We start from the raw sequence: 21,860 nt of genomic DNA, 5'->3' as shown, positions 1-21,860 counted from the left end.
GCACAATCAGGGCTATCCACTGAGGGGGATATGAAGTACCTGATTAAGGCCACTGAAAGGAGATCTCTTTACTTCAAAATGAGCTAGTGAAACATATCCACTTCAACTGTGAAAGTGAAAGGGCTGCAACTAGGAAATTAAGAGCCAAGCCTACCAGGGTCCTGTAGTTTTAACTCTATGAATTCACTACTAGCTGAGGGAAGACAGTGTAGGCCTAAATATTCACAGAACCTAAGAACAGCACGGAAGTCCAGCATTAGGCTGCTCCATTTACAAGAGCAATCTGATACTGAACATCTATTGCACAAATTAAATGCAGCACCTTGCTTCTAATGAACGCGGGTAGCCTTGAAAACTGCAAGTCATTAAACAGTCAGGATATTCCAGACAGCCAAGTAAAAGGGATAGGACAGATTGCACCAAAGCCTAGATACACCCTTATACATGGTTCTTAGAATGGGTACCTGTGTTACAGCAAGCTGTGTTACAAGTACTGCTCAAAAATATACAGCACACATCAGCTTCCTAGCTGAGGGTTTCATTTAATATGCAAGGACAATGGTCACACACCATACTGTGTCTACTTTAATGCAGCAGAAGCAGACATGGTCATGCATAGCCAATGTAAAAACGCAAACCATAAAATGGGCAAGAAAGGATAATTCTTTCAAGGTGGCAATATCTTCAGTACATTCTTTCTTTATGGATTCAGGTGGGAATTTACAATTGTTAAATGGCATGCACAAAATACTTAAAATGGCAGTACTAGACTTCTAGCAGCAATCATCCCATATGGATATGCCACCCTTAGATGTGTCTTTTTCAAATGGGTCAAGAAGCTGTTATGCTCCAGTACACCAGCCTTACACTGAACACACCAATGACATGCAAATCCTAAGCCCCAGCTTCTTTACTCATTTTCTAGGCTTCCAAGTGCTTAAAGAAGAAGAAGAGCTGGTTCCTCAATCTTGGCAACAGCTACAAGAGGCGTTTAAGGGTATTTAGAAGACCCAAGTCTGAAGACTAAGCTACACATATACAAGAGCAAAAAGTGGCAAGTTTACCAAAGTACCAGCCCAAAAGTAGCAAGAAGCTTTTTCCCCCTCACTAAACTGATCTCACCTTCTCGATCAGTTCTTCACACCCAAGTGCAAGCACTTGAAGTGTCTTGAGTTACACCGAGACTAGTCACAAGTAAGCAGAAATACATAAAGGCTTTGTTCCTTTATTTAAAAAATTATGGAAATTAACTCCTCTACTTCCAAATTATATTTTTACATAGGTTCACATGTTGGTACTAGGCTATCAGCCCTAGGGCCTATACAAGCCTATCCATAACAATTCCCTGGCTATTTCTTCCTCGCTCTACACCTAGAGCTCAGTATCTCTATGAATACTTCAACAGTAGTGAGTAATCACTAAAATGTCCCACCTGTTAGGAGAACTAGTATATGTATCTACTGAACTTAAGGATATATACCTCACTGACATGCAGCTGGTTCTTGTGGACATTCCTTCTTAGCACAGCCACTACTGTCCACACTCCCTACAAACACCATATGGCGTAAGTGTCCCCTAACCCTGAGCTACCTTGTTTTGCTTTCTCTAGAACAGACATAGCCCTACTAGAGAACAACACAAAGCCTAAGGTTATGAGCTGCTAACAGATTTCACCCTGCAAACCTGGGCTTTACTTCATCACATACCTCTCAATTTGAAAGAAATTTCTAAAGCTGCTGTGTTACAAATCAGTCAAAAACGTGACAATTTATGCTACTTTTCTTCTTAATACTCAGAAGCACTGTAGTCTTGATTCAATCAGTGTTAGGCTTTTCATGAGGTATGTTTTGCTATCAAAGTTGCTGTACTTTCATGGCCATCAAATAGTATCTTTTCTTACCCACCGTCTCATTTTCATTTTCAAATCCACTGTTTGCTGGTACTATCTTGATGCACACGGTACCTAACTAAAATGTTTTTCTTAACTTTACTTTTCCAGCAATACTACTGTTCCTGCATAAAGCTTTTTCCAACCTCTTCTGCCCACAAACTGTCTGAAAAGAACTGCCATGCTGGCAGCATTTTGTTTTTCAGGCAAGGTTTTAATTTCAGTGATACACAATTATAGATGCTGATTATTTTACTGTATTTCATAAGAATCCTGTATTAATTGTTACATTTCTCGCACTTTATTGCAGTTTCAAAACTAAACTATTTGCACTGCTGCTGTAGTATTTAATCACATTCTGTCTGTTCGTTTTATAGGACAGTATTATCTAGACTGTGCGGTTTCCATGTATTTCAGCTATAAGATAGTTTTCTGCCTGCACTACTGTGGCAGAAGTGTGCTGTAGCAAAACTATCTGAGTTGGAGGCTGATGGCTGAAAGATTATTGTGTGTTTACCTGATTGGTCTGCAGGCCTTGCTGTTGTAAAACTTGTTTTTCTGATTTTATATAAGCCCTTTGTTTGTGCTAACCTGCTCTCCATGCAGCGACGGTCAGCAAGGCCCTGTATATACAAACACTGTCAAGTTAAAATTTCCTTTAGAACCATCTCTGCAACCTTCCCCAGTCCCCTTGCTGCTCTAGGAGCATCTGAGTTGCACACGGAGCAGCACTGCCTTGTTGGATAACTGCAGTTCACACTGAGTATAGTGCCCATTCTTCATCCGTGTGCTGCTATCTCAGTCCAGTTAAATCTCCCCGCTCTCTTACCTGGTCAAACCCATAGTACAACACCTGAATCCATGGATAGGCACTTTCCTGCTATCTCTATGGCCAGCCTGGTGGACATGGGCATCCTGAGGCAATGTAGCAATTGCCTCATGTATACTGACAACCACTTAATACTGAAACAAACAAACATGTTACGTTAGAAATGTAGTTACACTATGAAAATTTATACACAACTGTCACATACTGAGAAATCAAATGACAATGACAAACAGGTTGCCAGCCCACACACATCATTTCCCTCACAAAATAAGGTCTATACACACAAACCAACATATGCAGAGGTACAGTAACTTACCAAAACTTCAGAAGCCTCACATGAACTACCCTCAGAATCCAAATGCAAACAAAGCCAAATCAACAACAACCACTACACATAAAAATACACATCACAGTGTCTGTACAAGCAAGTCCCTAAGTCAAAACACTGCACATTCAAACATCTTGGCCATAGGAAACTCCATCATGAGACACACACAAGCACCCCCCCCCCCTCACCAGCTTCGATAAAGTGAAGGTTACAGTCAGTTGCCTATCATGGGCTATGATTCACCAGATCATGCAGGCACTAGGGTCATTCAACCACAAGTACCAGTATGACTCAGTCATAGTCTACATGGGTGTGAATGACCTGAGATGTATCTCCCTGGACTATATGAAGAGAGACACAATGTAGGTTGGTATGACCCTTGCATTGAGCAACATTGTACTCTCACCAAGAATGACACCACAATACAAACAGAACTCCAATAATTGGCTTAGCTACTGGTGTCATTCCAAGGGGATCCAGTATTTGTCAGCCTGGTATGACATGATCGCCAGACCACACTGCTTTGCCAAAGATGGTCTGTACTTGTTGTTGCTAGGCTTTCAAATACTGGCCAAGGCATTAGCCACCCCAGAGTGCCTTTTTAGGCAGTGCCAAACCAACAGACCTACCAACATAACACATTTTTAATGCCAAGCTGAAGGTACTACTGCTCAGTGCTAAGAGTTTAAACAAGAAATTGCACTCCCTGGAATCTCCCCTCACCCTGCTGAAGGCTGACATCTGTGCAGTTATAGAGTTGTATTACAAAGCTGTGGAAAAATACTCCAGAAGTGCCAGGCTACAATTCCTATCAGACATTCAGACCACCCTTTGAAAAGGAAAAAAAAAAAAAAAAAGGAGGAGGAGGTGTTTCCATTTACCTAAAAAAAAAAAAATCACCCCTCTAGACTGGTCAAGCAGGATGATTCTCTTGAGCTACTCCATGTCCAGCTGACCACAGGCAACACCCCCCCCCCAGCATAACATTTCTAGGTACAGGCCTCAAACCATGAAAACCAATCTGCATACCTGAAGTTACTAGAATCACTTACCATTCAGCCCAACACACTACCCATGGGTGATTTTAACTACCCCTCCATAAACTGGGAAACATATATGACCACTAACATGTAGGCCCAGAGGTTTCTTTGTCAATTAAATGGGAAGAGCTGGTCTGCACCCCCACTACGGGCTCAGATATTCTTGACACAGTACTCACAAACATGGGGGAGCATTGCACCCCACAGCATAATGTCCTCATTGGTAAGATCTGATCATAAATTGGTTTCCTTTGAAATAAATGAAACGGCAGAACCCCTTATCAAACCCTAAAGAATTTCTCCAGTGGAAATTACCTTCTTTTAAGTGACAACATGGGTCAGTTTATAGCTCTCCCTTACCCTGAAAAAAAAACATGGAGGCCTATGCAGAAGTATACATGAATGCCCTTTACAACCACTTAAATAACTGTATAGGAAATGGCAGTACCTAACAGAACTAAACCCAGGTCTAACTGGAAAAACAAGCCACACTTGTGGACCCCTGCCATAAACAGACCATACAACAGAAGGAGGAAATTCCTGTCTAGAAGTAAGTGGTAGGCAGCACAACAGAGAAAAAATCCCTCATTAATCTCAACAGGGATATAGTCAAATCTTCAAAAGCTAAATACGAGAATAAAATAGCTTCCCAAGCAAAGGATAACCAAAAAGCATTTTTAGTTGGGTCCAAAATCTTAAGGGAAACTCTCAACAATTTGCAGAGTTGGCTGTACATGGCACTACCTACACTCAGCCAGAAGTAGCAACAAACCTGCTGGCCATCAAATTCAGCTCAAATTTCACCCACTCATCACTTCCATGTCACTTCATGTGAAATATCTCCTACCATTCTTTTGCCTGTTATCATAAAAGAACAGGTCATCAATGAACCACCTAAAGCTAGGAACACGGCATCAATGGGCCCTGCTGAAATCCCAGGGTGCCTATTAAATAGCTTGAAAACATGACCTAGCAGATCCACTCGTCTCTCTATTTAGCCACAGTCTCCAGAAAGGCTTTGTCCCAGCACACTAGAGGATGGCAACAATCATCCCTATGCACAAGGGCAGACCATCAACTGACCCAAGAAACTACCGCTCCATATGTTTGACTAGTCTCATATGCAAGGCTATCAAAAGGATAACAACGGACCTAATTAACAATGACACAGGAACTCTCTAGACTCTTGACCCAAACCAGTTCAGTTTCGTCAAGGGCAGGTCCTGCCTGCTCAGTCCAGTGGACTTCTTTGAGGTCACCAAGGCCATGGATGAGGATAAGACAGTACATATTGCCTACCTTGACCTGGCCAAGACATTTGATGCAATACCCCACTTGGGTATTACAGATAAACTCACAAAATTGGGCATAAATGTCTATGTCACCAGATGGATAACCAAATGGCTCACAGACAGGACATGTTGTGTTAGAGTAGGGGAATCCACATCCAGCAAGAGGCCAGTCACCAGTGGAGTACCACAGTGTTCAGTTCTGGGTCCCCTCTTGTTTAGGATATACTTTTCAGATGTCAAGGCAAAAGTAGATGGCCTTTGGCTGATCAAGTCTGCTGATGACGGCAAGTTGGGGAAAATCGCTTGACTCCCCAAACAATGTTGATACCTTACAGAAAGAATGGCAGGTGTCAGAGCCATGGCCTGACACTAAATCAAAGAAGTACATAATTATTCCCTTTTGGAAATCAAATACCCATGTAAATTACAACATTGACAGCCCCCCCCCCCCCAAGAGTGGACCCAGTGGGGTACTCAGATATATATTAATCTGAATTTTGACCACATATGTCCATGGTGATGAGGAAATCCTTCTATGCTGCTCAACTTGTAAGTAAGGGTGTGACATCCAGATTTAAACCTTGGCCTTCATCAGACCAATAATTGAGTACAATGCACCTTTTGTCATGTACATCGCCACGCATCTGCAACAGTAGGAGCATCCTCAGAGGATTCTCATAAAAAAATACAGGGTATAACCAACATGTTATTTGTGGACTGATTAAATGTCATATCATTGTATTCAGCTTCCTACCAATTACTGAGGGGTGGTCTATGCCTGGCCTGCAAGGCAATCTCTGACTCAGCCCTGATGGAACTATTGCACATTCACAAAACTAACTGCATGAGGGTTACCTGCTCCAAAGATCCAAATCTCTGACATGAAAAGATCATGCTGGAGAGACAGATATGTGTATCAGAGACTGCTTCTCTAATGGAATAGGCTTCCTATTCACATGAACCAGAGCCCTTCCCTGACCATCTTCAAGCACAATCTGGACCAATGGATGGGAAATTGCAAATTCAGTCCTGGGGTGGCATCCATGTCCCTTGTGGACAGAGGCAGTCTGTAAAAATAGTTAAAACGCCAATTACTGACCCTTTTTATCTTTCCCCATAGGGATTTAAAACTGTCTAGGCTAGTAAGGGCTCTTCAGCCTTTAGCCTAGTAATCGCCTATCAACCTACGAATGCAGAGTGCAGTCTCTGCCAAGAGGATTTGCTTCTTGTTCAGTAACTGATACTTTTTCTCCAAGAAGTAGCAAGTCTACCCTGCCTATGTCTCAGATGTAGGAAACAGTAAAGGAAATAATAGATAATTTTACAAAAAGTCAAACTGGTGTGCAGATAGCTGCTCCTGGTCAAAAAAACAAATGTAACAGGAAAGTCTTTGTTTGTGACACAAGGATTTACTAAGGGAAAGACAGGAGTAGAGGAAGAATTCTATGATGAGAATCCTGATGATCTGTCAAAGTTTGCATTTAAATTAGTGAAACAGTATATAGGATTTGGTTACACCAACCTTTATGAATTTAGAGGTTCTATTTAGGTACTATTAATTTTCAGATACTTAGTTCATTAAAACGTTTTTTGTCTCTTACTAAAAAGTGTTATTCATGCTCTAATTTTATTTGTCAAATTTCTGCTAGGTAATGCTTTTCTAACCCAAACTACACAAGTAAGGTCATTTACCAAGAAAGCACCTGCCCAAGAATTAATTTCCTTTACTAGAAACAATTTTCTATGCCACTTCCTCTGTCCTTCAGAAGGATAACTAACACTACTGTTAATCTTAAAACATCGTTTTTAAGACTAACAAGTTTCCTGGAGAACATGCTCAGGAGCTCACGTCTGCAATTTCATTTCCAGTCATGTTAAAAGTGACTGAAGGCACCAAGTTAGACAATTCTGCAAGGATGCTATACATCACTATACACACATTTTCTAGATGAAGCCATTCTGCTGGGGTGAGATAATCCCAGTATATTTGCCTTTCTTCTCCAGAATCTCCCATTTCTCTCCAAGAGAACTACATTTAAGCATATGGTGCTAGCTTTGGGAGTAGGTATAAAGGAAATGCATTTCATGGACATTCCCCACTAAGACTGCAAACTGTATGTTGTTCAGTTTGGGAATGTTAGACCTGCCCAAGTAATAAGATTAGCTGTACTGTGCATTGTTGTTCTCAGAAGAATGCTTGTGTACCTTAAGATGGCACTCGCATCTCATATTTCAATATCATATTCCATGTTTCTTCAGGATTTTAGACTCCAGTTTGGACTGCATGCACTAACTGAAATGTTTGTGGATAAATCTCTAATAATGCTGTACAAAGAAACTGAAAGGTAAGCTAAATTTGCAGGTTCTGACAGCATCCCCTCCCAGATTCTTTACACAATCCTTTGCCTTTCTACTAAGTGAATTAGTACATCCCTTCTACATGGAAGGCAGCTAAAGCTATTAATTCTAATAAAGTAGGTACTTCATTTCAAGCAAAAAATTGGACCCCTTCCAGTGCCAAATGCCACAGTCAGAATATAGCTGCTTAAAGGCTACAGTATAGAAAATTATTTCTTAGATAAGTTAATTAAAAAAAGGTATTCCAAGCGCCACTTTCAGAAGGCTGCCTGTCAATACTGCCCTATTACCTGAATATGCAAGGCAGTTTCAGATGGACAGGTTGCAGCAGCCTGTATGGAGTGACATCATCATGTTAACACAAACTGGCTTCAACAATATCATAAAATGGTTCAGTGTCTACTTATCAGGCAGAAGATTTACTATAATGGGATCAGATGGGCAGTGAGCTACTACCAGAACTTCAAAGGAACATGTACTGTTACTCTATGTTTCCACTTTGTTTTAATGGTAAGTATTAAAGGAAGTCTGCAATTCATTCTCCCTCATGTGGCCTTGTTTAAGTCATCTTTCTCTTCACTGTTCATTAGCTGCATCTAATACACCACTTAACATAGGAGTACCCTACCACTTGAACAGCTGCATCACAAAATGTGCAAGCTTCTGTCACCTAGACCATCTCTAGAATTCACTTGGGACGCTTTACCATGGTATAGAAATACAGAGGTTAGACAAGAATTTATGTAATGGTATACCTCAACCAGACATCTAAGGTTTGCTAGAAGCTACTCACTGTAAAATCATTTGCACTTTTCCTAACGTGGGGAATATCCTTCCCTACAAAAACAGTGGCTGCAGTACACTCCATTTTGAGGCAGTACTGTACCATAGGCATCATACTCAACCTAAAAGTTCGACAATAAAATTTACCACAGTCTAAAATCTGAAATTAACTACTAGACCTTGGTCCTATAAAGAAAAGTCAAGTGAAGGAACCTATCCTTATATTATGAACCACTCATTCACTGTTTTTCCATGACACGACGCTTTTATTTAACCACATAACAGCTATGCTATCACTAGGCTAAATTCTGTATGTGATTTGTAACTACAAAGGTCTTTTTAGGACTCATTTTGTAAATACACAAAATGACAATCATGTCATTATCAATGTGCTACTTGACAATTTCAGAATCAGGTGACCAGCAAAAATCTTCAACACTGATTCCAAGCTAAGCTTGCATTGCAAGTCTAGGTATGCACTGTAATGTAGGCAGTACCCAAGTTAACTCATACAAGTAAACTGGCTCAGGATGTACCTTGTATACCTAGTTACTGTTATTACCAATGACGTTTTCCTTATCCAGCGGTCTTCTGCATTCAAGTTTGCTCACCTTACCTATTAAAATACATTATGCAATTACTGTAAAGCTCTCCCTCTACATGCATTCTCTGAAAATGAGCTCCAATCCAATAGGATCAACCCAGTTACCAAACATTGTAACAGATCTGTAACCATCAAAATTGGGAGGAAGGGAGTCATAAATTGGGTAATCTCAAACAAACAGTCCATCCCAATCAGTCCTAGACGTGAGCCAAAAAGATTATGGTTTCTGCCAGAGTTAAAGCAAAGTACTATAACAGTATTATGTGTATACTTCCCAGTCATCATTGTGTGTCCCAATAATCTTTGACCTTGGTATGAAAGGGTTGTGGGGAGACAGCACACCAGCCACTAACTCAGGCAAAATAGTGTGCATGTGGCAAGCAGCACCAATTAAGCTCTTACAGACACAAATATCTCTTCCTAGTTTAAATGTTATTTAATAAAATGGCTGGCAGAATACTAAAAATAAAATAAGAGAACTGTATTATTCACTCTCAAACTTTTTAACAAACATGAGGTGAACTGACCTGGATTAGACACAACAAGCAATATACAGTTTGGGCTGTATTTAACAATATTGGGTATAATATATTTGAAGATATTGACATTGCGCTGCACCAGGTTCAAGCGACTCTCTCCCTCTTGCTGTCGAGCACCAGCAGTAACTACAACAAGTCTAGAATTGGCAGTGACACTGTAATCTGGAAAAGACAAAACAGTTTTTAGTACTAAATCAAACCATTCATTTTTGCCAGGTAGCTGTTTCAATGGTTAACAGTTCAACAGTCTTAACACTGTAAATGCTTAACGTTTTAGCCTACAGCCAAACAGTCATCCCACACCAATATGAACAGACAAAACAGCTGCAAGAAAAGCAATTCTCCTTATAATGCTGGTTACCCAAAGCCATTCATGTTTCTCCAAATTACTTAAGACTAAGGCCAGAAACTATTTATTCCAAGACTGTCACTTCAAAAGTGATGGAAGCAACTGTCTCAGCCCTCTGCCAGGAAATACACAGGGTCCTACAGACAATGGATTCCTGTTGAATTCCCAAAGACTATAACTGCAATCTTTAGAACAGCAGCAATGAAACTGCAAATATGGGGAATATATTTCAAATACAAAGCTGTAGCACTTTCACTTACTTGTAAAACTCTGATGTACGAGGAATTCTGAATTAGGAACATATAAGGATGTGGGCGGCACAGGCATGAGGTCTGGAGATTAACTGTGTCTTGGCACTCAATTCACAACTAGGCCACCTCTCTCAGTTTAAGACAGGAAAGACCAAAGGTCCTCAGTCATTGTCTCCCATCCAACACTGTCTGAGACAACTGAGATTTTCACAAGTGACATACATGTTAGTTTCAGCTACCACCACTCCTGATCAACTGCCATGTTTTCTTTTATGTTTTTTGCATATAAGCACCCTCTGTCTTCCCCCATCCACAACCAGCTGGATATACCTGTCTGTTATTCCAACACAGTAATCAACTAAGCATCTCTGTGTGCCATGCTCCTCACCCACAACAGCATGCTGTCATACTGGTTCCTGCTGGGCTAAATTAAAATAACACGATGTATTAAAACAAAGGGGTCTTTGGAGAGACAATTCCCTTTTTCCATATTGCTGCCACATGTACATGAGGTTATGTCTATTAAACTGTCTGGCTGCAGTCCTGCACTATCCCTCCAGAGATCATTGAGCCATCAGTAACATTTATGTGGGCATCTTCTAATAAAAGGTTTATAACAAGGAAGTCTTCCATATAAAATGGGTCAGAACAAAACTTATTACAGCACTTATGTTGCAAAGTGCCACAGTGAATATATTACAGTAGAGAGTCGATTATCTGAACTAACTGGGACCTAGTGTAGTTTGGGTAATCAAACATATAATTGAACCAGATAAAAAACTTCTAAAATCTTGTTTTTTTCTGCACACAGGAATACACCTTTCAACCATTCAGTGATTCAAGTGTACAATAAAGAATATTTTTCATACACAAGCTGGCTCAAAAAAAAACATGCTCATGCGAATAGGTATGATGTTTACATATTCAGACTTTATCATTTTTCCTACCCGAAAACTTTGGAAGACTGGTTCTGATAACTGACGTTTGGATAATCGACTCTACTGTAAGTGCTTCTGTACATGTTAGGTTATGCTAGAAGCCACATAAGTAACTGTGTTTATTTCATAGGTGTGGTACTGGTTGAAAATGCATTTTTTCTGACCTTTTAGAGTATTTGACAGCCTGACATTGTCATATGGGAAAAAGAGAAGAAAAAAAAATGTAGGGGCAAAACACAGCTCAGGCTTACTGCAGGAAGCTCTGATTAAAGTGTTCAGTTTAGAAAACTTTACTTGAAAAAAAAAACTTTCATGAGAGTTTTTTCAGTCCTGTAGGCACCTGACAAGTGTTGGTGAACTGAGGTTTGACAGCTATAACTAGTACTGTAGAAAACAGTCCTATTTTGAAGGGCAAATTAGTACTAAATACATATTAACAATTGACTGTTAGGGATGTAGTAAGTCCTTAGCTGTGTTGCATGCCACTTAAGTTGTTTAATTTTTTTTTTTACCACTTTGTAAGACATAGTATTTTTAAACAAGCAAGTCGAAACTTCTTTTGGCATTAGCATCAACATCATCTCCCTTTTTCTCGTTTTGTATATGAGGTTATGGTGTGACTTCAACAGTGACAATCTCCTAGAGGAAATGTCTCCTCAACTGATGCTCCATCTTGTAGTGCTTGGACACACAGTATGGGCCTTTATTCAAGTTGCTACCTCACAAATACCTAGCAGATGCCTCTTTCGTTTTTCAGTAACCCGCCCAATTTAGAGTGTCCAATCCACCTACTGTATTTTTCAATATATGGGAGGAAACTGAACTTCCCCTTGCTCAAAAAATCAGACCATATTTTGCTTGTTTTTCTTTCTCAATTTCATTCTTGCTCTTTCGGGGTGCTCTATGTTGTTTGTTGTAAATTACTTGTTTTTTTTTTTTTTTTTTTGCCTTTTTTTCTGTTGTGTATCTGTATTCTTTGGGAGCTGTTTTTTTGTTTTAGTTAACATTATGGTGGACTGGACCACATCATATGTTTTGACTGATAACTCTCAAAACTGTTATTTGAAAAAAAAAATTCTAGTGTTATACCCCGAAAGTACAGATAGGACATAACACTATCTTTTGTTTTGGAGAACGGACAGCCTAAAATCTACTTTTGTTTTGGAGGAGAGTGGACATCCTGGAATCTAAGGAACATTTGATGGCTCTAAAGTGCAGAATTTTTTTGCATCTTTTTCTCCTCCTGCTGGTAGACAGACAAATCCTCTCCTGTTAGTTTGGGGCTCTCTATGAAGACACAGTTTGTGGGGCCATCACCAGACAACCATAAAAGGAAATTGTTCCATCATGTCATTTAGCATCTCCGACTTCAGCTGTGCTCTTGTCCAACAGCTGGTAGTGGAGGGCTGGCTTTTTTTTTTTTTTTAGACCAAGGCCACCCATAGTTAAATGCGGACCCTAATTGTCCCAGGCTGTAACTACATGCCAAAAGCAGTGCAGACAGTTTTTGAAAGATTAAGCATGCCCCCCCCCCGAGACCTCTGCTACTCATACCTAGTAACCATAATATGGGTTTCTAGCCAGGGTCTTAGCATTGCATGTTAAAAGTGAGTTATTCATATTAATCACACTTCCAGTAATACCAACTTGTAGGGATTTCTACCACAACGCCTAACTTTAGGCCTAAATTCTAAAGCTCAATACCCTTCCCCCTCCAGACCAACTTGAGGATGTCAGTATGATGTCCTTCTATTCATCTGTTACAGTATTCCTTACATGAGGGAGTTGCCTGCCAAGTGAGCCAACGTCGGCCAGTATATCATAGTCTGTTCTATGGAAAGCCTGCACATGCCAGTACTACTTTAGATCTTTCTTGTAGTTTGTAGTGCATATATTGTTGTATAGAGTATGTAGTCTGCCACTGCTTGGCTTGCGTCTTTTGGCTAGATATACTTGTATTGCTTAGGCTGGGTAGATAACTAATTGTGGGCTAAAGGTATGTCTGCTCCAAATAAGCAAAGCATGTGCTCTTGCAGTAAGATAAATTCTGTGTAAAGGTTTTCACAGCTATTATATATTCTGCTTGACACTTGAACATGACATTAAAAGCTATAGTGCTTACCATAAATCTAAAGCTGTCTGCTTTACATCCAAAACAAGTAGGAGAAGTGCTCATTCCCATCAAAGCTGTTCAGACAGGAAGCATCTCAAGGCTGTGACCAGTACCACCTTGTTTTTGAGTTTAGCCCTGACCTTGGGCATTCAACATAAAAAGAACATGGAGAGGTGTCTCAATGAGAGGTGGTAGTCAGGTACTTTCAAGATGCAACCAGGATGTCTGTCCCTTTTTGAATCAAGTAAGTGGGTCCTGGCAAGGTACTTTCAAAGCATATAAATCAACAAAATTGATGGCCTCAATCCAGACACTTGCAGCTTCAAGAAGAACTTCTTGAAATGGGTGGGTCTCTTTGTGTATGCATTCCTTCACTTCATTTTCCTCTTGAGTAATCCAGACAGTAAGGGAGGAGGGACCACAGGGTGCAACTAGTAATATTCTTTTGGCCCAGGCAGTACTGGTTCTTCCTCCTCATTCAGGTGACCTATCTTCCTGAGTTTGTCCATCAGTATGTCCAAGTTTAAATAACTTAAACCTAGCCTAGCATTGATACTATTGGCCCTATACCACTTGAGAACAATTTCTTGGAAGAAGTGCTACCTACTTTGTCAGTGGTGAGAATGCCCAGAGCCAAGAAATTGTTTGGCTAAATGAAAAAGGTTCTTCTTAAGAGTGTGAACATAATGCGCATCTCTCCAACTGGAGTCACAGAACCAGAGGTCCTTGTGCACCTGGAAGAAGTCCTCAGCCAGTGCCTTTATCTCAGTAAAGGTATATTTGTCTCTCTCTCTCTCTCCGCTACTTGTTTCCATGTGGACTCCCCTTTTTTCTGACTCATTTATGAGTGAAGCAGCTTTTTAATGGGTCCTTTGCCCTAAGTCATATATGACAGCAACCTCTCCACTTGTTTATGTTGTCCTATTAAAATACAGTGTCCCTCTCTTTTGAGCCAGGCTTCTCACTGCAGTTAAGTTCCTGTCCTGGAAAGCCATATGTGCCTTACATGATATTCTTGAGAAACAGTGTGTTAAAGAGAACTTTGTATCAAAGGTAATGACTGAAATGGAGCTTGATCAAACAGTTCAGTCTTCTATCCTATCCTTAGAACAAAGGGAAAAGGGATCTTGCTGCTGCTGATGCTTCTAGTACTAGTACTACTACTACTGCTGCTACTAGTACTAGTACTACTACTGCTGCTACTAGTATTAGTACTACTACTGCTGCTGATACTAGTACTACTACTACTGCATGGTTGCAGGCATCTCAGAAATGATCAGACTAACTTAAAGATCATGTGAAAACTGACAATCACAGTAGCATATCTATTCTCAAAGTACATTTCCTTATTAGTTGCCTTGGCTGTGTTTCTGTCATTTAAGTCTGTATTTTCACTTTTCTTTTTAAAGAAGATTTCTTCCAAAAAAATGCCCTCCAGAGTCATAACATGTTCTATCCTCTTTAATTACTTTGCAGGAAGTTATGCATATTTTGTTTATGTGCTGACATCATGTTGTGTCAGCAGAGTCCATTACTTTAGTCAGCAAGGTGTACAGAGACGATTTTCGGTTTAAGCAGTTTTACTTTTTTTTTTGTGTGTGTGTAAGGTTCGATTTTCAGGTTAGTTACACATTGTTGGTTATCTGGTCTTCAAACCACCATGCATTCCATCTTCCTTTTATGTGGAAACAAATGAAGACTGCTTCTGTCTGTCACACAAGTATATTGTATGCAGCGCAAAGTCCATAACTCCTAGTTGTCCCTGATTTTTCCTAACATCACCAAATCTTACCTTTAATCTGTCCTTGATTTTTGCAGAATGCCCCTAATTTTGCATAATATTGTTACCCTGACTACCCCTCACAAAACTTTAGATTTTCTAGTAAATCAATGAGGATATCAGTCAGACTAATGCTAGATATTAGAGTTTCACAATTTATAGTTCATTTTGCACAGAAAATTCATGCTAATGCACATCCTGCACCATTAGTAAAAGGGCATACTGTATTCAGCCTGTGTGCAGCAATAACATAATATTTACTTTAATTAAAAAAAAAAAAACAGAGGAAAGAGACAGTCTAATGCAGGAAGTACAAGAAAAGATCCAAGTTTACATCAAACTGATAAGTGTGATGATGCAAAGACAGGAAGTACTGCTGTCGTATGTCTGTGGAGAACCAAAGTGTATGAAAAGGAAATAACAATAAAACAAAACAATGGAAAGTAGTGTATTGGATTTGCAGAGCAGGAATCCATCCTCATTCCAGAAGAAAGAAAAAGACTGCAGGTATGTTCAAAAAATGGTTGTACGGGATCTTTTAAGAATTTAAATATCATCATGCCAAGTACACATGGAGACAGGGGCCGAATGGAGAGATAAGTCAGCAAGCAAAGGAAAACAGTATTTCTGGAACTGAATTCATCCTCAAGTTTTGGTGAGTACCTTCATGAAGTGGACCCTGTCTTTCACAAAATCTCACCAAGGTGACACTGATATGTAGCATGTATTTTATATAGCATATATCAAGGACAGAAGTAGGTTAAAAAGATAGCTGGGTGCACAAGACCCATGATAAAAAGTTCCCATTCCTGGTAGGCGCACTGGTACCAGGACTGGAAAAATTGACAGTGTAGAATCTTCAAGACACTGAAACACTCCTACAATAGGGCTAGGCCAGACCCAGGAGGAGGATGGCCTCACTGTTGTAGAAGGAAGTAGTAGTCCACAAAACTCACAAAAACTGATAGGCCAAGAGAGCTATAAATATGACAGAATAAACTTTTGAGGATAACAAAGAAATTATGTACTGTTACTATTATGCAAGAAGACTAGAATTTCTAGAAAGAAGGTATACAAAAAGACTGAGAGAAATTAGAGGAAAGAAAAATACTTGCACAAAAAAACTATCGGAAGCTTTAAATAAAATTTGTGTTCATTAATACAACATATTTATGAAAAAATTATATAGACCAAGAAACCTTGGGCTGTTTGAAAAAAAAAAAGCAACTGAGGAAGTGCGAAAATATAAAGAACAAAACCTAGAACTTTTTGAAAGGTATAAAAAAGAAATATGGACATGGGGAAAGAAAAACAGATCTGATATGGCACAATATTTATGCAAAGGAGAAAACCAAATTAATCAGTATAAAAAAAGCAACCCCAAAGATGTTTGAAGAGAAATGCAGGCAAAGGCATCCAGATGTGGAAAATTTCACAATACAAAAAATAAGATCACCAAGAGGGAATGTAGGACAGAAGATTAGTAAAGTAGAAGTTAAAAAAAATAGAAGTTGAATACCAGAGAAGTGAAAGTTATAGTCTAGAAAGTCTAACATGGGTTTTATCACAGAGTGATAAAACAATGAGTTCCCCACGTAAGGAGAAATAGGAGGAGCGGGAGACATCAGATTCTTCTGAAGAAATTTGGACATGGGAAAGAAAAAGAGATTTAATATGGTGCAGTATTTATGCAAAGGAGAAAGCAAAACTAATCAATACAAAAAGAGCAGCACCAAAGACATTTGGAAGAGAAATACAGGCAAAGGTATCCAGACGTGGACAATTTTACAATACGAAAAATAAGAAAGCAAAGGGGGAAAGAAGAAAAGAGAATTAGTAAAAGAAATTGAAACTGAGGTCACGGATTACCTTAGGGTTGCCACCTTCGTTCACGACTAAAACCGGAGCCACGCCACGCCCCTCGCGTCACCAGTAACCCCGCCCGCCCCACCCCCACTCCCGCCAACATACCGCCTATTTTGTGATGTCACGACAGCATCACTCAACGGGAACACCCTCTTTTTTCGTTCCCGCCGCCTGCTTTTGGTTGATTTGCTATGCTTTTCTGTAAAAAAAAGCATAGTAAATCAGCCGATCAACAGGAACACCCTCTTTTTTCCTTCCCGCTGCCTGCTTTTGGCTGATTTGCTATGCTTTTCTGTAAAAAAAGCATAGTAAATCAGCCGATTTACAAACTCCGATACTCTGTTTCCTTTTTGAAACAGAATACCGGAGTTTGTACAGTGTTTTCCGGACTACCGGAGAATCAGTTTGATTTCCTGATAGTCCGGAAAAAAAACGGAGGGGTGGCAAGCCTAGATTACCTGCGAAGTGAAGGATTTAGTGTAGAAAATCTAACTCTGATAACATCACGGCAGGATGGAGCAATGGATCCTCAAATTAAGGCGAACCCAGTGGAGTGGGAAATGTCTGAACTGTTGCCATATGAATATACTTTGGAGCCTTCTGTAGGAACCCAGTACAAGTCTTACTGCAAAAACACGGGGTAGTAAGGGAAAGGAAGGGGAGAAATTGAATGCCATTATGGAAGTATCAAATATAGAAAACCATAAAGGAATTAAGACAAGAACTGTCACTGTTGGATGAGTATAGAAGAGGGAACAGATGAACAAAGTACTCAGAAAGATAGACGTGATAAAAGCAATGTGCAGTACCAGAACAGATCAGGATCTATCATGCACTATCACAAATGATAAACTAAAAATACCAGCACAGGCAGAAAAACTTGGATGATCTGCAGTTAAAGGAAAAGAACAAAGTAAGCAATTTGTTGATGACCCAAAAAAAGTTTTATAGAGAACTGGGAAACAAGGCAAAAGGAATTCAAACACCACCAAAAAAGAGGTAGTAGATACATTTTGGAGACATATCTATGAAGAGCCAGAGGAACATAACAAAGATGCTAAATGGATAGAAGTAAATGAAAGAATAAGAACAAATATACCGGACATGAAATGGGATGAAGTAACAGCCAGAGAGACTGAAACAAAGTTAAGAAAATTGGAAAACCCCAAGCCCAGATGCAGTACCTAACTTCTGGCTAAAAGTATTAACATCTTTATATGAAGATTTAGCCATGAGTAAGAACTATTTATATGTGCACCCCGGACAGACACCAGCCTGGTTAACAGTGGGGAAAATCAGTACTCCTACTTAAGAGTGAACCTGCAAGCTATCTTAAAACTATAGACCAATAACCTGCCCTCCAACGACATATAAATCATACACTGGAGTTGACTTCTTGCTTAGTTTAGCAGAAGCATATTGGTGTCAAGCAGGAATGAAAATCAAACCAGAACAAATGCTCCAGCCTGTAGTTCATGGACACAGTATGCACTTCTATCGCTGCCTCACAAACACTCAGTGGATACATTCCTAAGAAAGGCTACAGTGGTTACAGCTGTCCTGGTGGAATGGGCTTAGACTTGTTCCTAAAGGTGTTTCACATTGCCGTCATAATAAAAAGAGATGCAGCTTGTCAGCCATCTGGCTACTACCTGATTGGAGACAGATCTGCCTTTTTAATTTTCCAACGTTTGGGTTTCTAATACCAAGATGGGAATGGACCCCATTCCTAAGTCAAAGTATGATTCAAGTTCATGAATGAAATTAGTATTGTTGCAGTTTTTGATGTTATCCAGAAGTGCTCTTCACAGCACCCGCAATGTGCCCAGTAATGACTCCTTCTGCAACTCATACAGAGTTCCACGTATCTGTAACATATCTAAGTACAATTGTAAATGTTTTGTAAGACCCATTCCTCCTCCTACTGTCCTTCTTACACACTGCCCTTGTTTCTGCCTGCAAATCCTGATACTTTATGATTTTGTCTCTCTCTGTATGCAAAACACTGTAGTCACTCTGTGTAGCAGTTTCTGTGATCAATGCTGCTTTTGTCTTCTTTTCATGGACTACTATATTTGGTTTTCTTTCATCTATTTTTGACCTGTTTGTAATGGATGATCCCATCTGATACAAACTTCACCATTTTCTTTAATGCTTTGTGGCTCATGTTTCCAGTGTTTTTCAGCTACTTCCTTTTATAATCTCCTCCTTTTCATGGGGCCAGTTACTTCTCTGGAACTGTACTACAGCAGTGAATCCTGTGTACTTGGCATATAATAATCGATGTCCAAGTATGGTTAGTGCTACTGTGTGTGGCTGACCCACACTCCCACACTCTGTTCAGACTGTCTTGCCTACACATATGCAAAGGCAAGTCATCTTTCATCCTAAAGTCCTCACACAATTATGTCTTCATGGGAGTCTGCTGGGGCTTTGCACACTGGAGTCAGACCATCTGTTCATTCTCATGAGTGGCCACATCTAATGGTGGTCATCTAGCCAAAGAAAAACTGAAGATGCCACGGGATGCCCTTTTTCTTTAGCTGTGTGTTGCCTAACATCTTGTATTAGGGAAGAGACCAGCTTCACAACTGGCTAATTCACACAGATAAAGAAATGTACATAATCAACCTTCCTAGAACCTGTAAGACTATTAATGTACTCCACAAACTTCTACTTTTTTACAAACAGACTGGCATACTAAGCAGGGTGAGCACTTTGGGTCTGCAGTCATAAAAATGGAGCTGCTCAGTGCTCATTATTTGTGAAATAAGGGGCATTATTTATGAACATGAAAACTTTTCTTTATTTTTTTTTCTATAGAAAGCTTTTCTCTTTCTGGTGAGTTTTAATTTGTGAAAACATGGTTTAGGCTGCTGGAAAGGACATGCTTCTCTGGCCTTCCCCATTAAAGACTAGAGACTTTAAACTTCATAGAAGAACATTGGCAGGAGAAAATGTTTGTAGGATGTTTTTTCTCCTGAAGAATTGTTTTTAGGGGAAAAGTTACTGATTTTTGTGAGTGGGATATGTCTTGTATGGAGAAGAGAAAGACATGTGTTTGTTGTAATTAACTTTCATCTTGAGTGGCAGATATAGAAAGTAGTTTAGAAATTGATTAAACCTAATGAGTGTGAAAAGTTAAATTTATACCTTAAAGACAATGACTATGGAAAAACACATTTTTCACAGATGTACCTGCAAGATAATAGCCACCAGAATAGATAACTGGAATCTTGGATTAGCATTTAGATAGGTCTACCAGTGGTCAAATTCTGTCAAGCCAGGTGGCAGTGTGGAGTACAGGTTTTGGCTCTGATAATGCCCTAGTCTTCCAGAGTTTTAGTGCCCTGGGTGCTAGAAGAATCTGCCATGACAGAATGGATGTGATTGGCTGATGCTGACTTTCCTACCCTGAATGGGAAGACTGTGCTGGCCAAGTATCGACAGAAGGATTCCACGTAGGGGGGACAGAATCGATGCTCTTGTGTTACACGCCTGAGGGCATGAAAGGGCACTATGAAGTAACTGAGGGTGTGGAAGCCCACTGCGGAAAACACTTTTTGTGTTATGGACCTGAGGACCTGAGAGTGGAAGTTCACTGTGGAGTACACTTGTACTTGGACTACCATCTTGGGTATAGGTGGTTCACTTGGGGTCCAGAGTAAAAGGTATTTTCCTGTGCTTTGCAGCTAGTTTTTGGGTGTTTCTGGGATACAGAAAAGAGTCACTTGACTCCCACTGGATGATGGGCATGACCCTTGCCTGTTGCCTCTGCTCTTGGTGTCCAAATGTTGCAATGGCTGGGGGAGAACCAATGGAGTAGGGAGTGGTGCTAGAAAATTATCCACAACTCACACAGAAAAGGCTTTTTTAAACCTTCAGAAGTAATAATTTATGTAAAGTGCAGTCATAAAAATGATTTGTCTTGGTCTGTGGTACATTTTTTTTTGGGGGGGGTGGTATGCATTGCCTCTGCTCCTAAGTGCTGTACTTTTAACACTGCAATATTTGACACTTGTTTTCACTTTTCTTTCACCAACATGACTGCACAGCCTAATCCATTATGCCAGTTGGCATCTCTTTAAATAGATTTTTTTGTAGTATGTGATAATGTGAGTAATGAGTAGCAGAGCACAGAATGATTTTCAGACTTCCATATGTTTCATACATGTGCAGACTGAAAATGCATATTATTTTTGTCTGCCATCTGTTAAAAGATATGATTAAATAAGTGACTCAACAGTTGGTGTACATGTATTTTGAACTTTAGTATTTGTAATAAAGTAATAAAGCAACAGCATTTGTCTGATCATCGCAGTTGTGCCCCTGGATTGTGTAAAACCTTTTGTTGGCACAGTGTGTTGCATGGATGTTGTTTTTTTCATATTGTAGCTTTTGCTTTCTCCCCGGGATTGGCAGAGAGAGGTAGATCCTGTTACAACATTTTGGAAATGAACTGTGTATCAGGAGCTGTGCCAGATTGATGGTGTGTAATCTTATCAAAAGTAAACATGTTAGTATGGGTTGCAGTGCAGCAGACCGGCTGTTTAAATGCTTGAACTTATATTGCTCTAGAACTCTGCCAAATGGAGCCTTCGAATGACAGCTTAGCAAGCTGAGTTATTACAATGCATTTTAGCTTTGCTGCCTCACTGAGTTCAATTTTCCTCTTCATTTCCAAGTTTGGTTATGTTTTGCATGGAGTTTTCAGATTCTTTCATTTGAATGGGTTGTCTCAGGTGTCTACAGTTCCTGTCCACATCCCAGAGATGTAGCTGATGTCGACGATATTCCATATTGTCCCTGTGTGTGTGTGTGTGTGTGTGTGTGTGTGTGTGTGTGTGTGTGTGTGTGTGTGTATGTGTGTGAGTGAGCCCGTGCATGCGTGTTTGTGTTTCC

The 21,860-nt window shown here is 39.9% G+C and overlaps 1 protein-coding gene across 1 annotated transcript in view; it reads right to left on the bottom strand.

The window, feature by feature from the left end:
- Positions 1-21,860, bottom strand: part of LOC122791343 (L-lactate dehydrogenase A chain-like) — a 71,937-nt gene that overhangs the window by 17,161 nt on the left and 32,916 nt on the right. The window contains exon 4 of the mRNA XM_044059060.1: positions 9,650-9,823. Coding sequence (XP_043914995.1) covers positions 9,650-9,823 — 174 coding nt within the window. The remainder of the gene's footprint in view (positions 1-9,649; positions 9,824-21,860) is intronic.

This window comes from Protopterus annectens, chromosome 17.part0, assembly GCF_019279795.1.
Source record: "Protopterus annectens isolate FY-2018-M chromosome 17.part0, PAN1.0, whole genome shotgun sequence".
NCBI lineage: Eukaryota > Metazoa > Chordata > Ceratodontiformes > Protopteridae > Protopterus > Protopterus annectens.
Note: the sequence above shows the minus strand (reverse complement) of the source record. Positions and strands in the feature narration are given on the sequence as shown.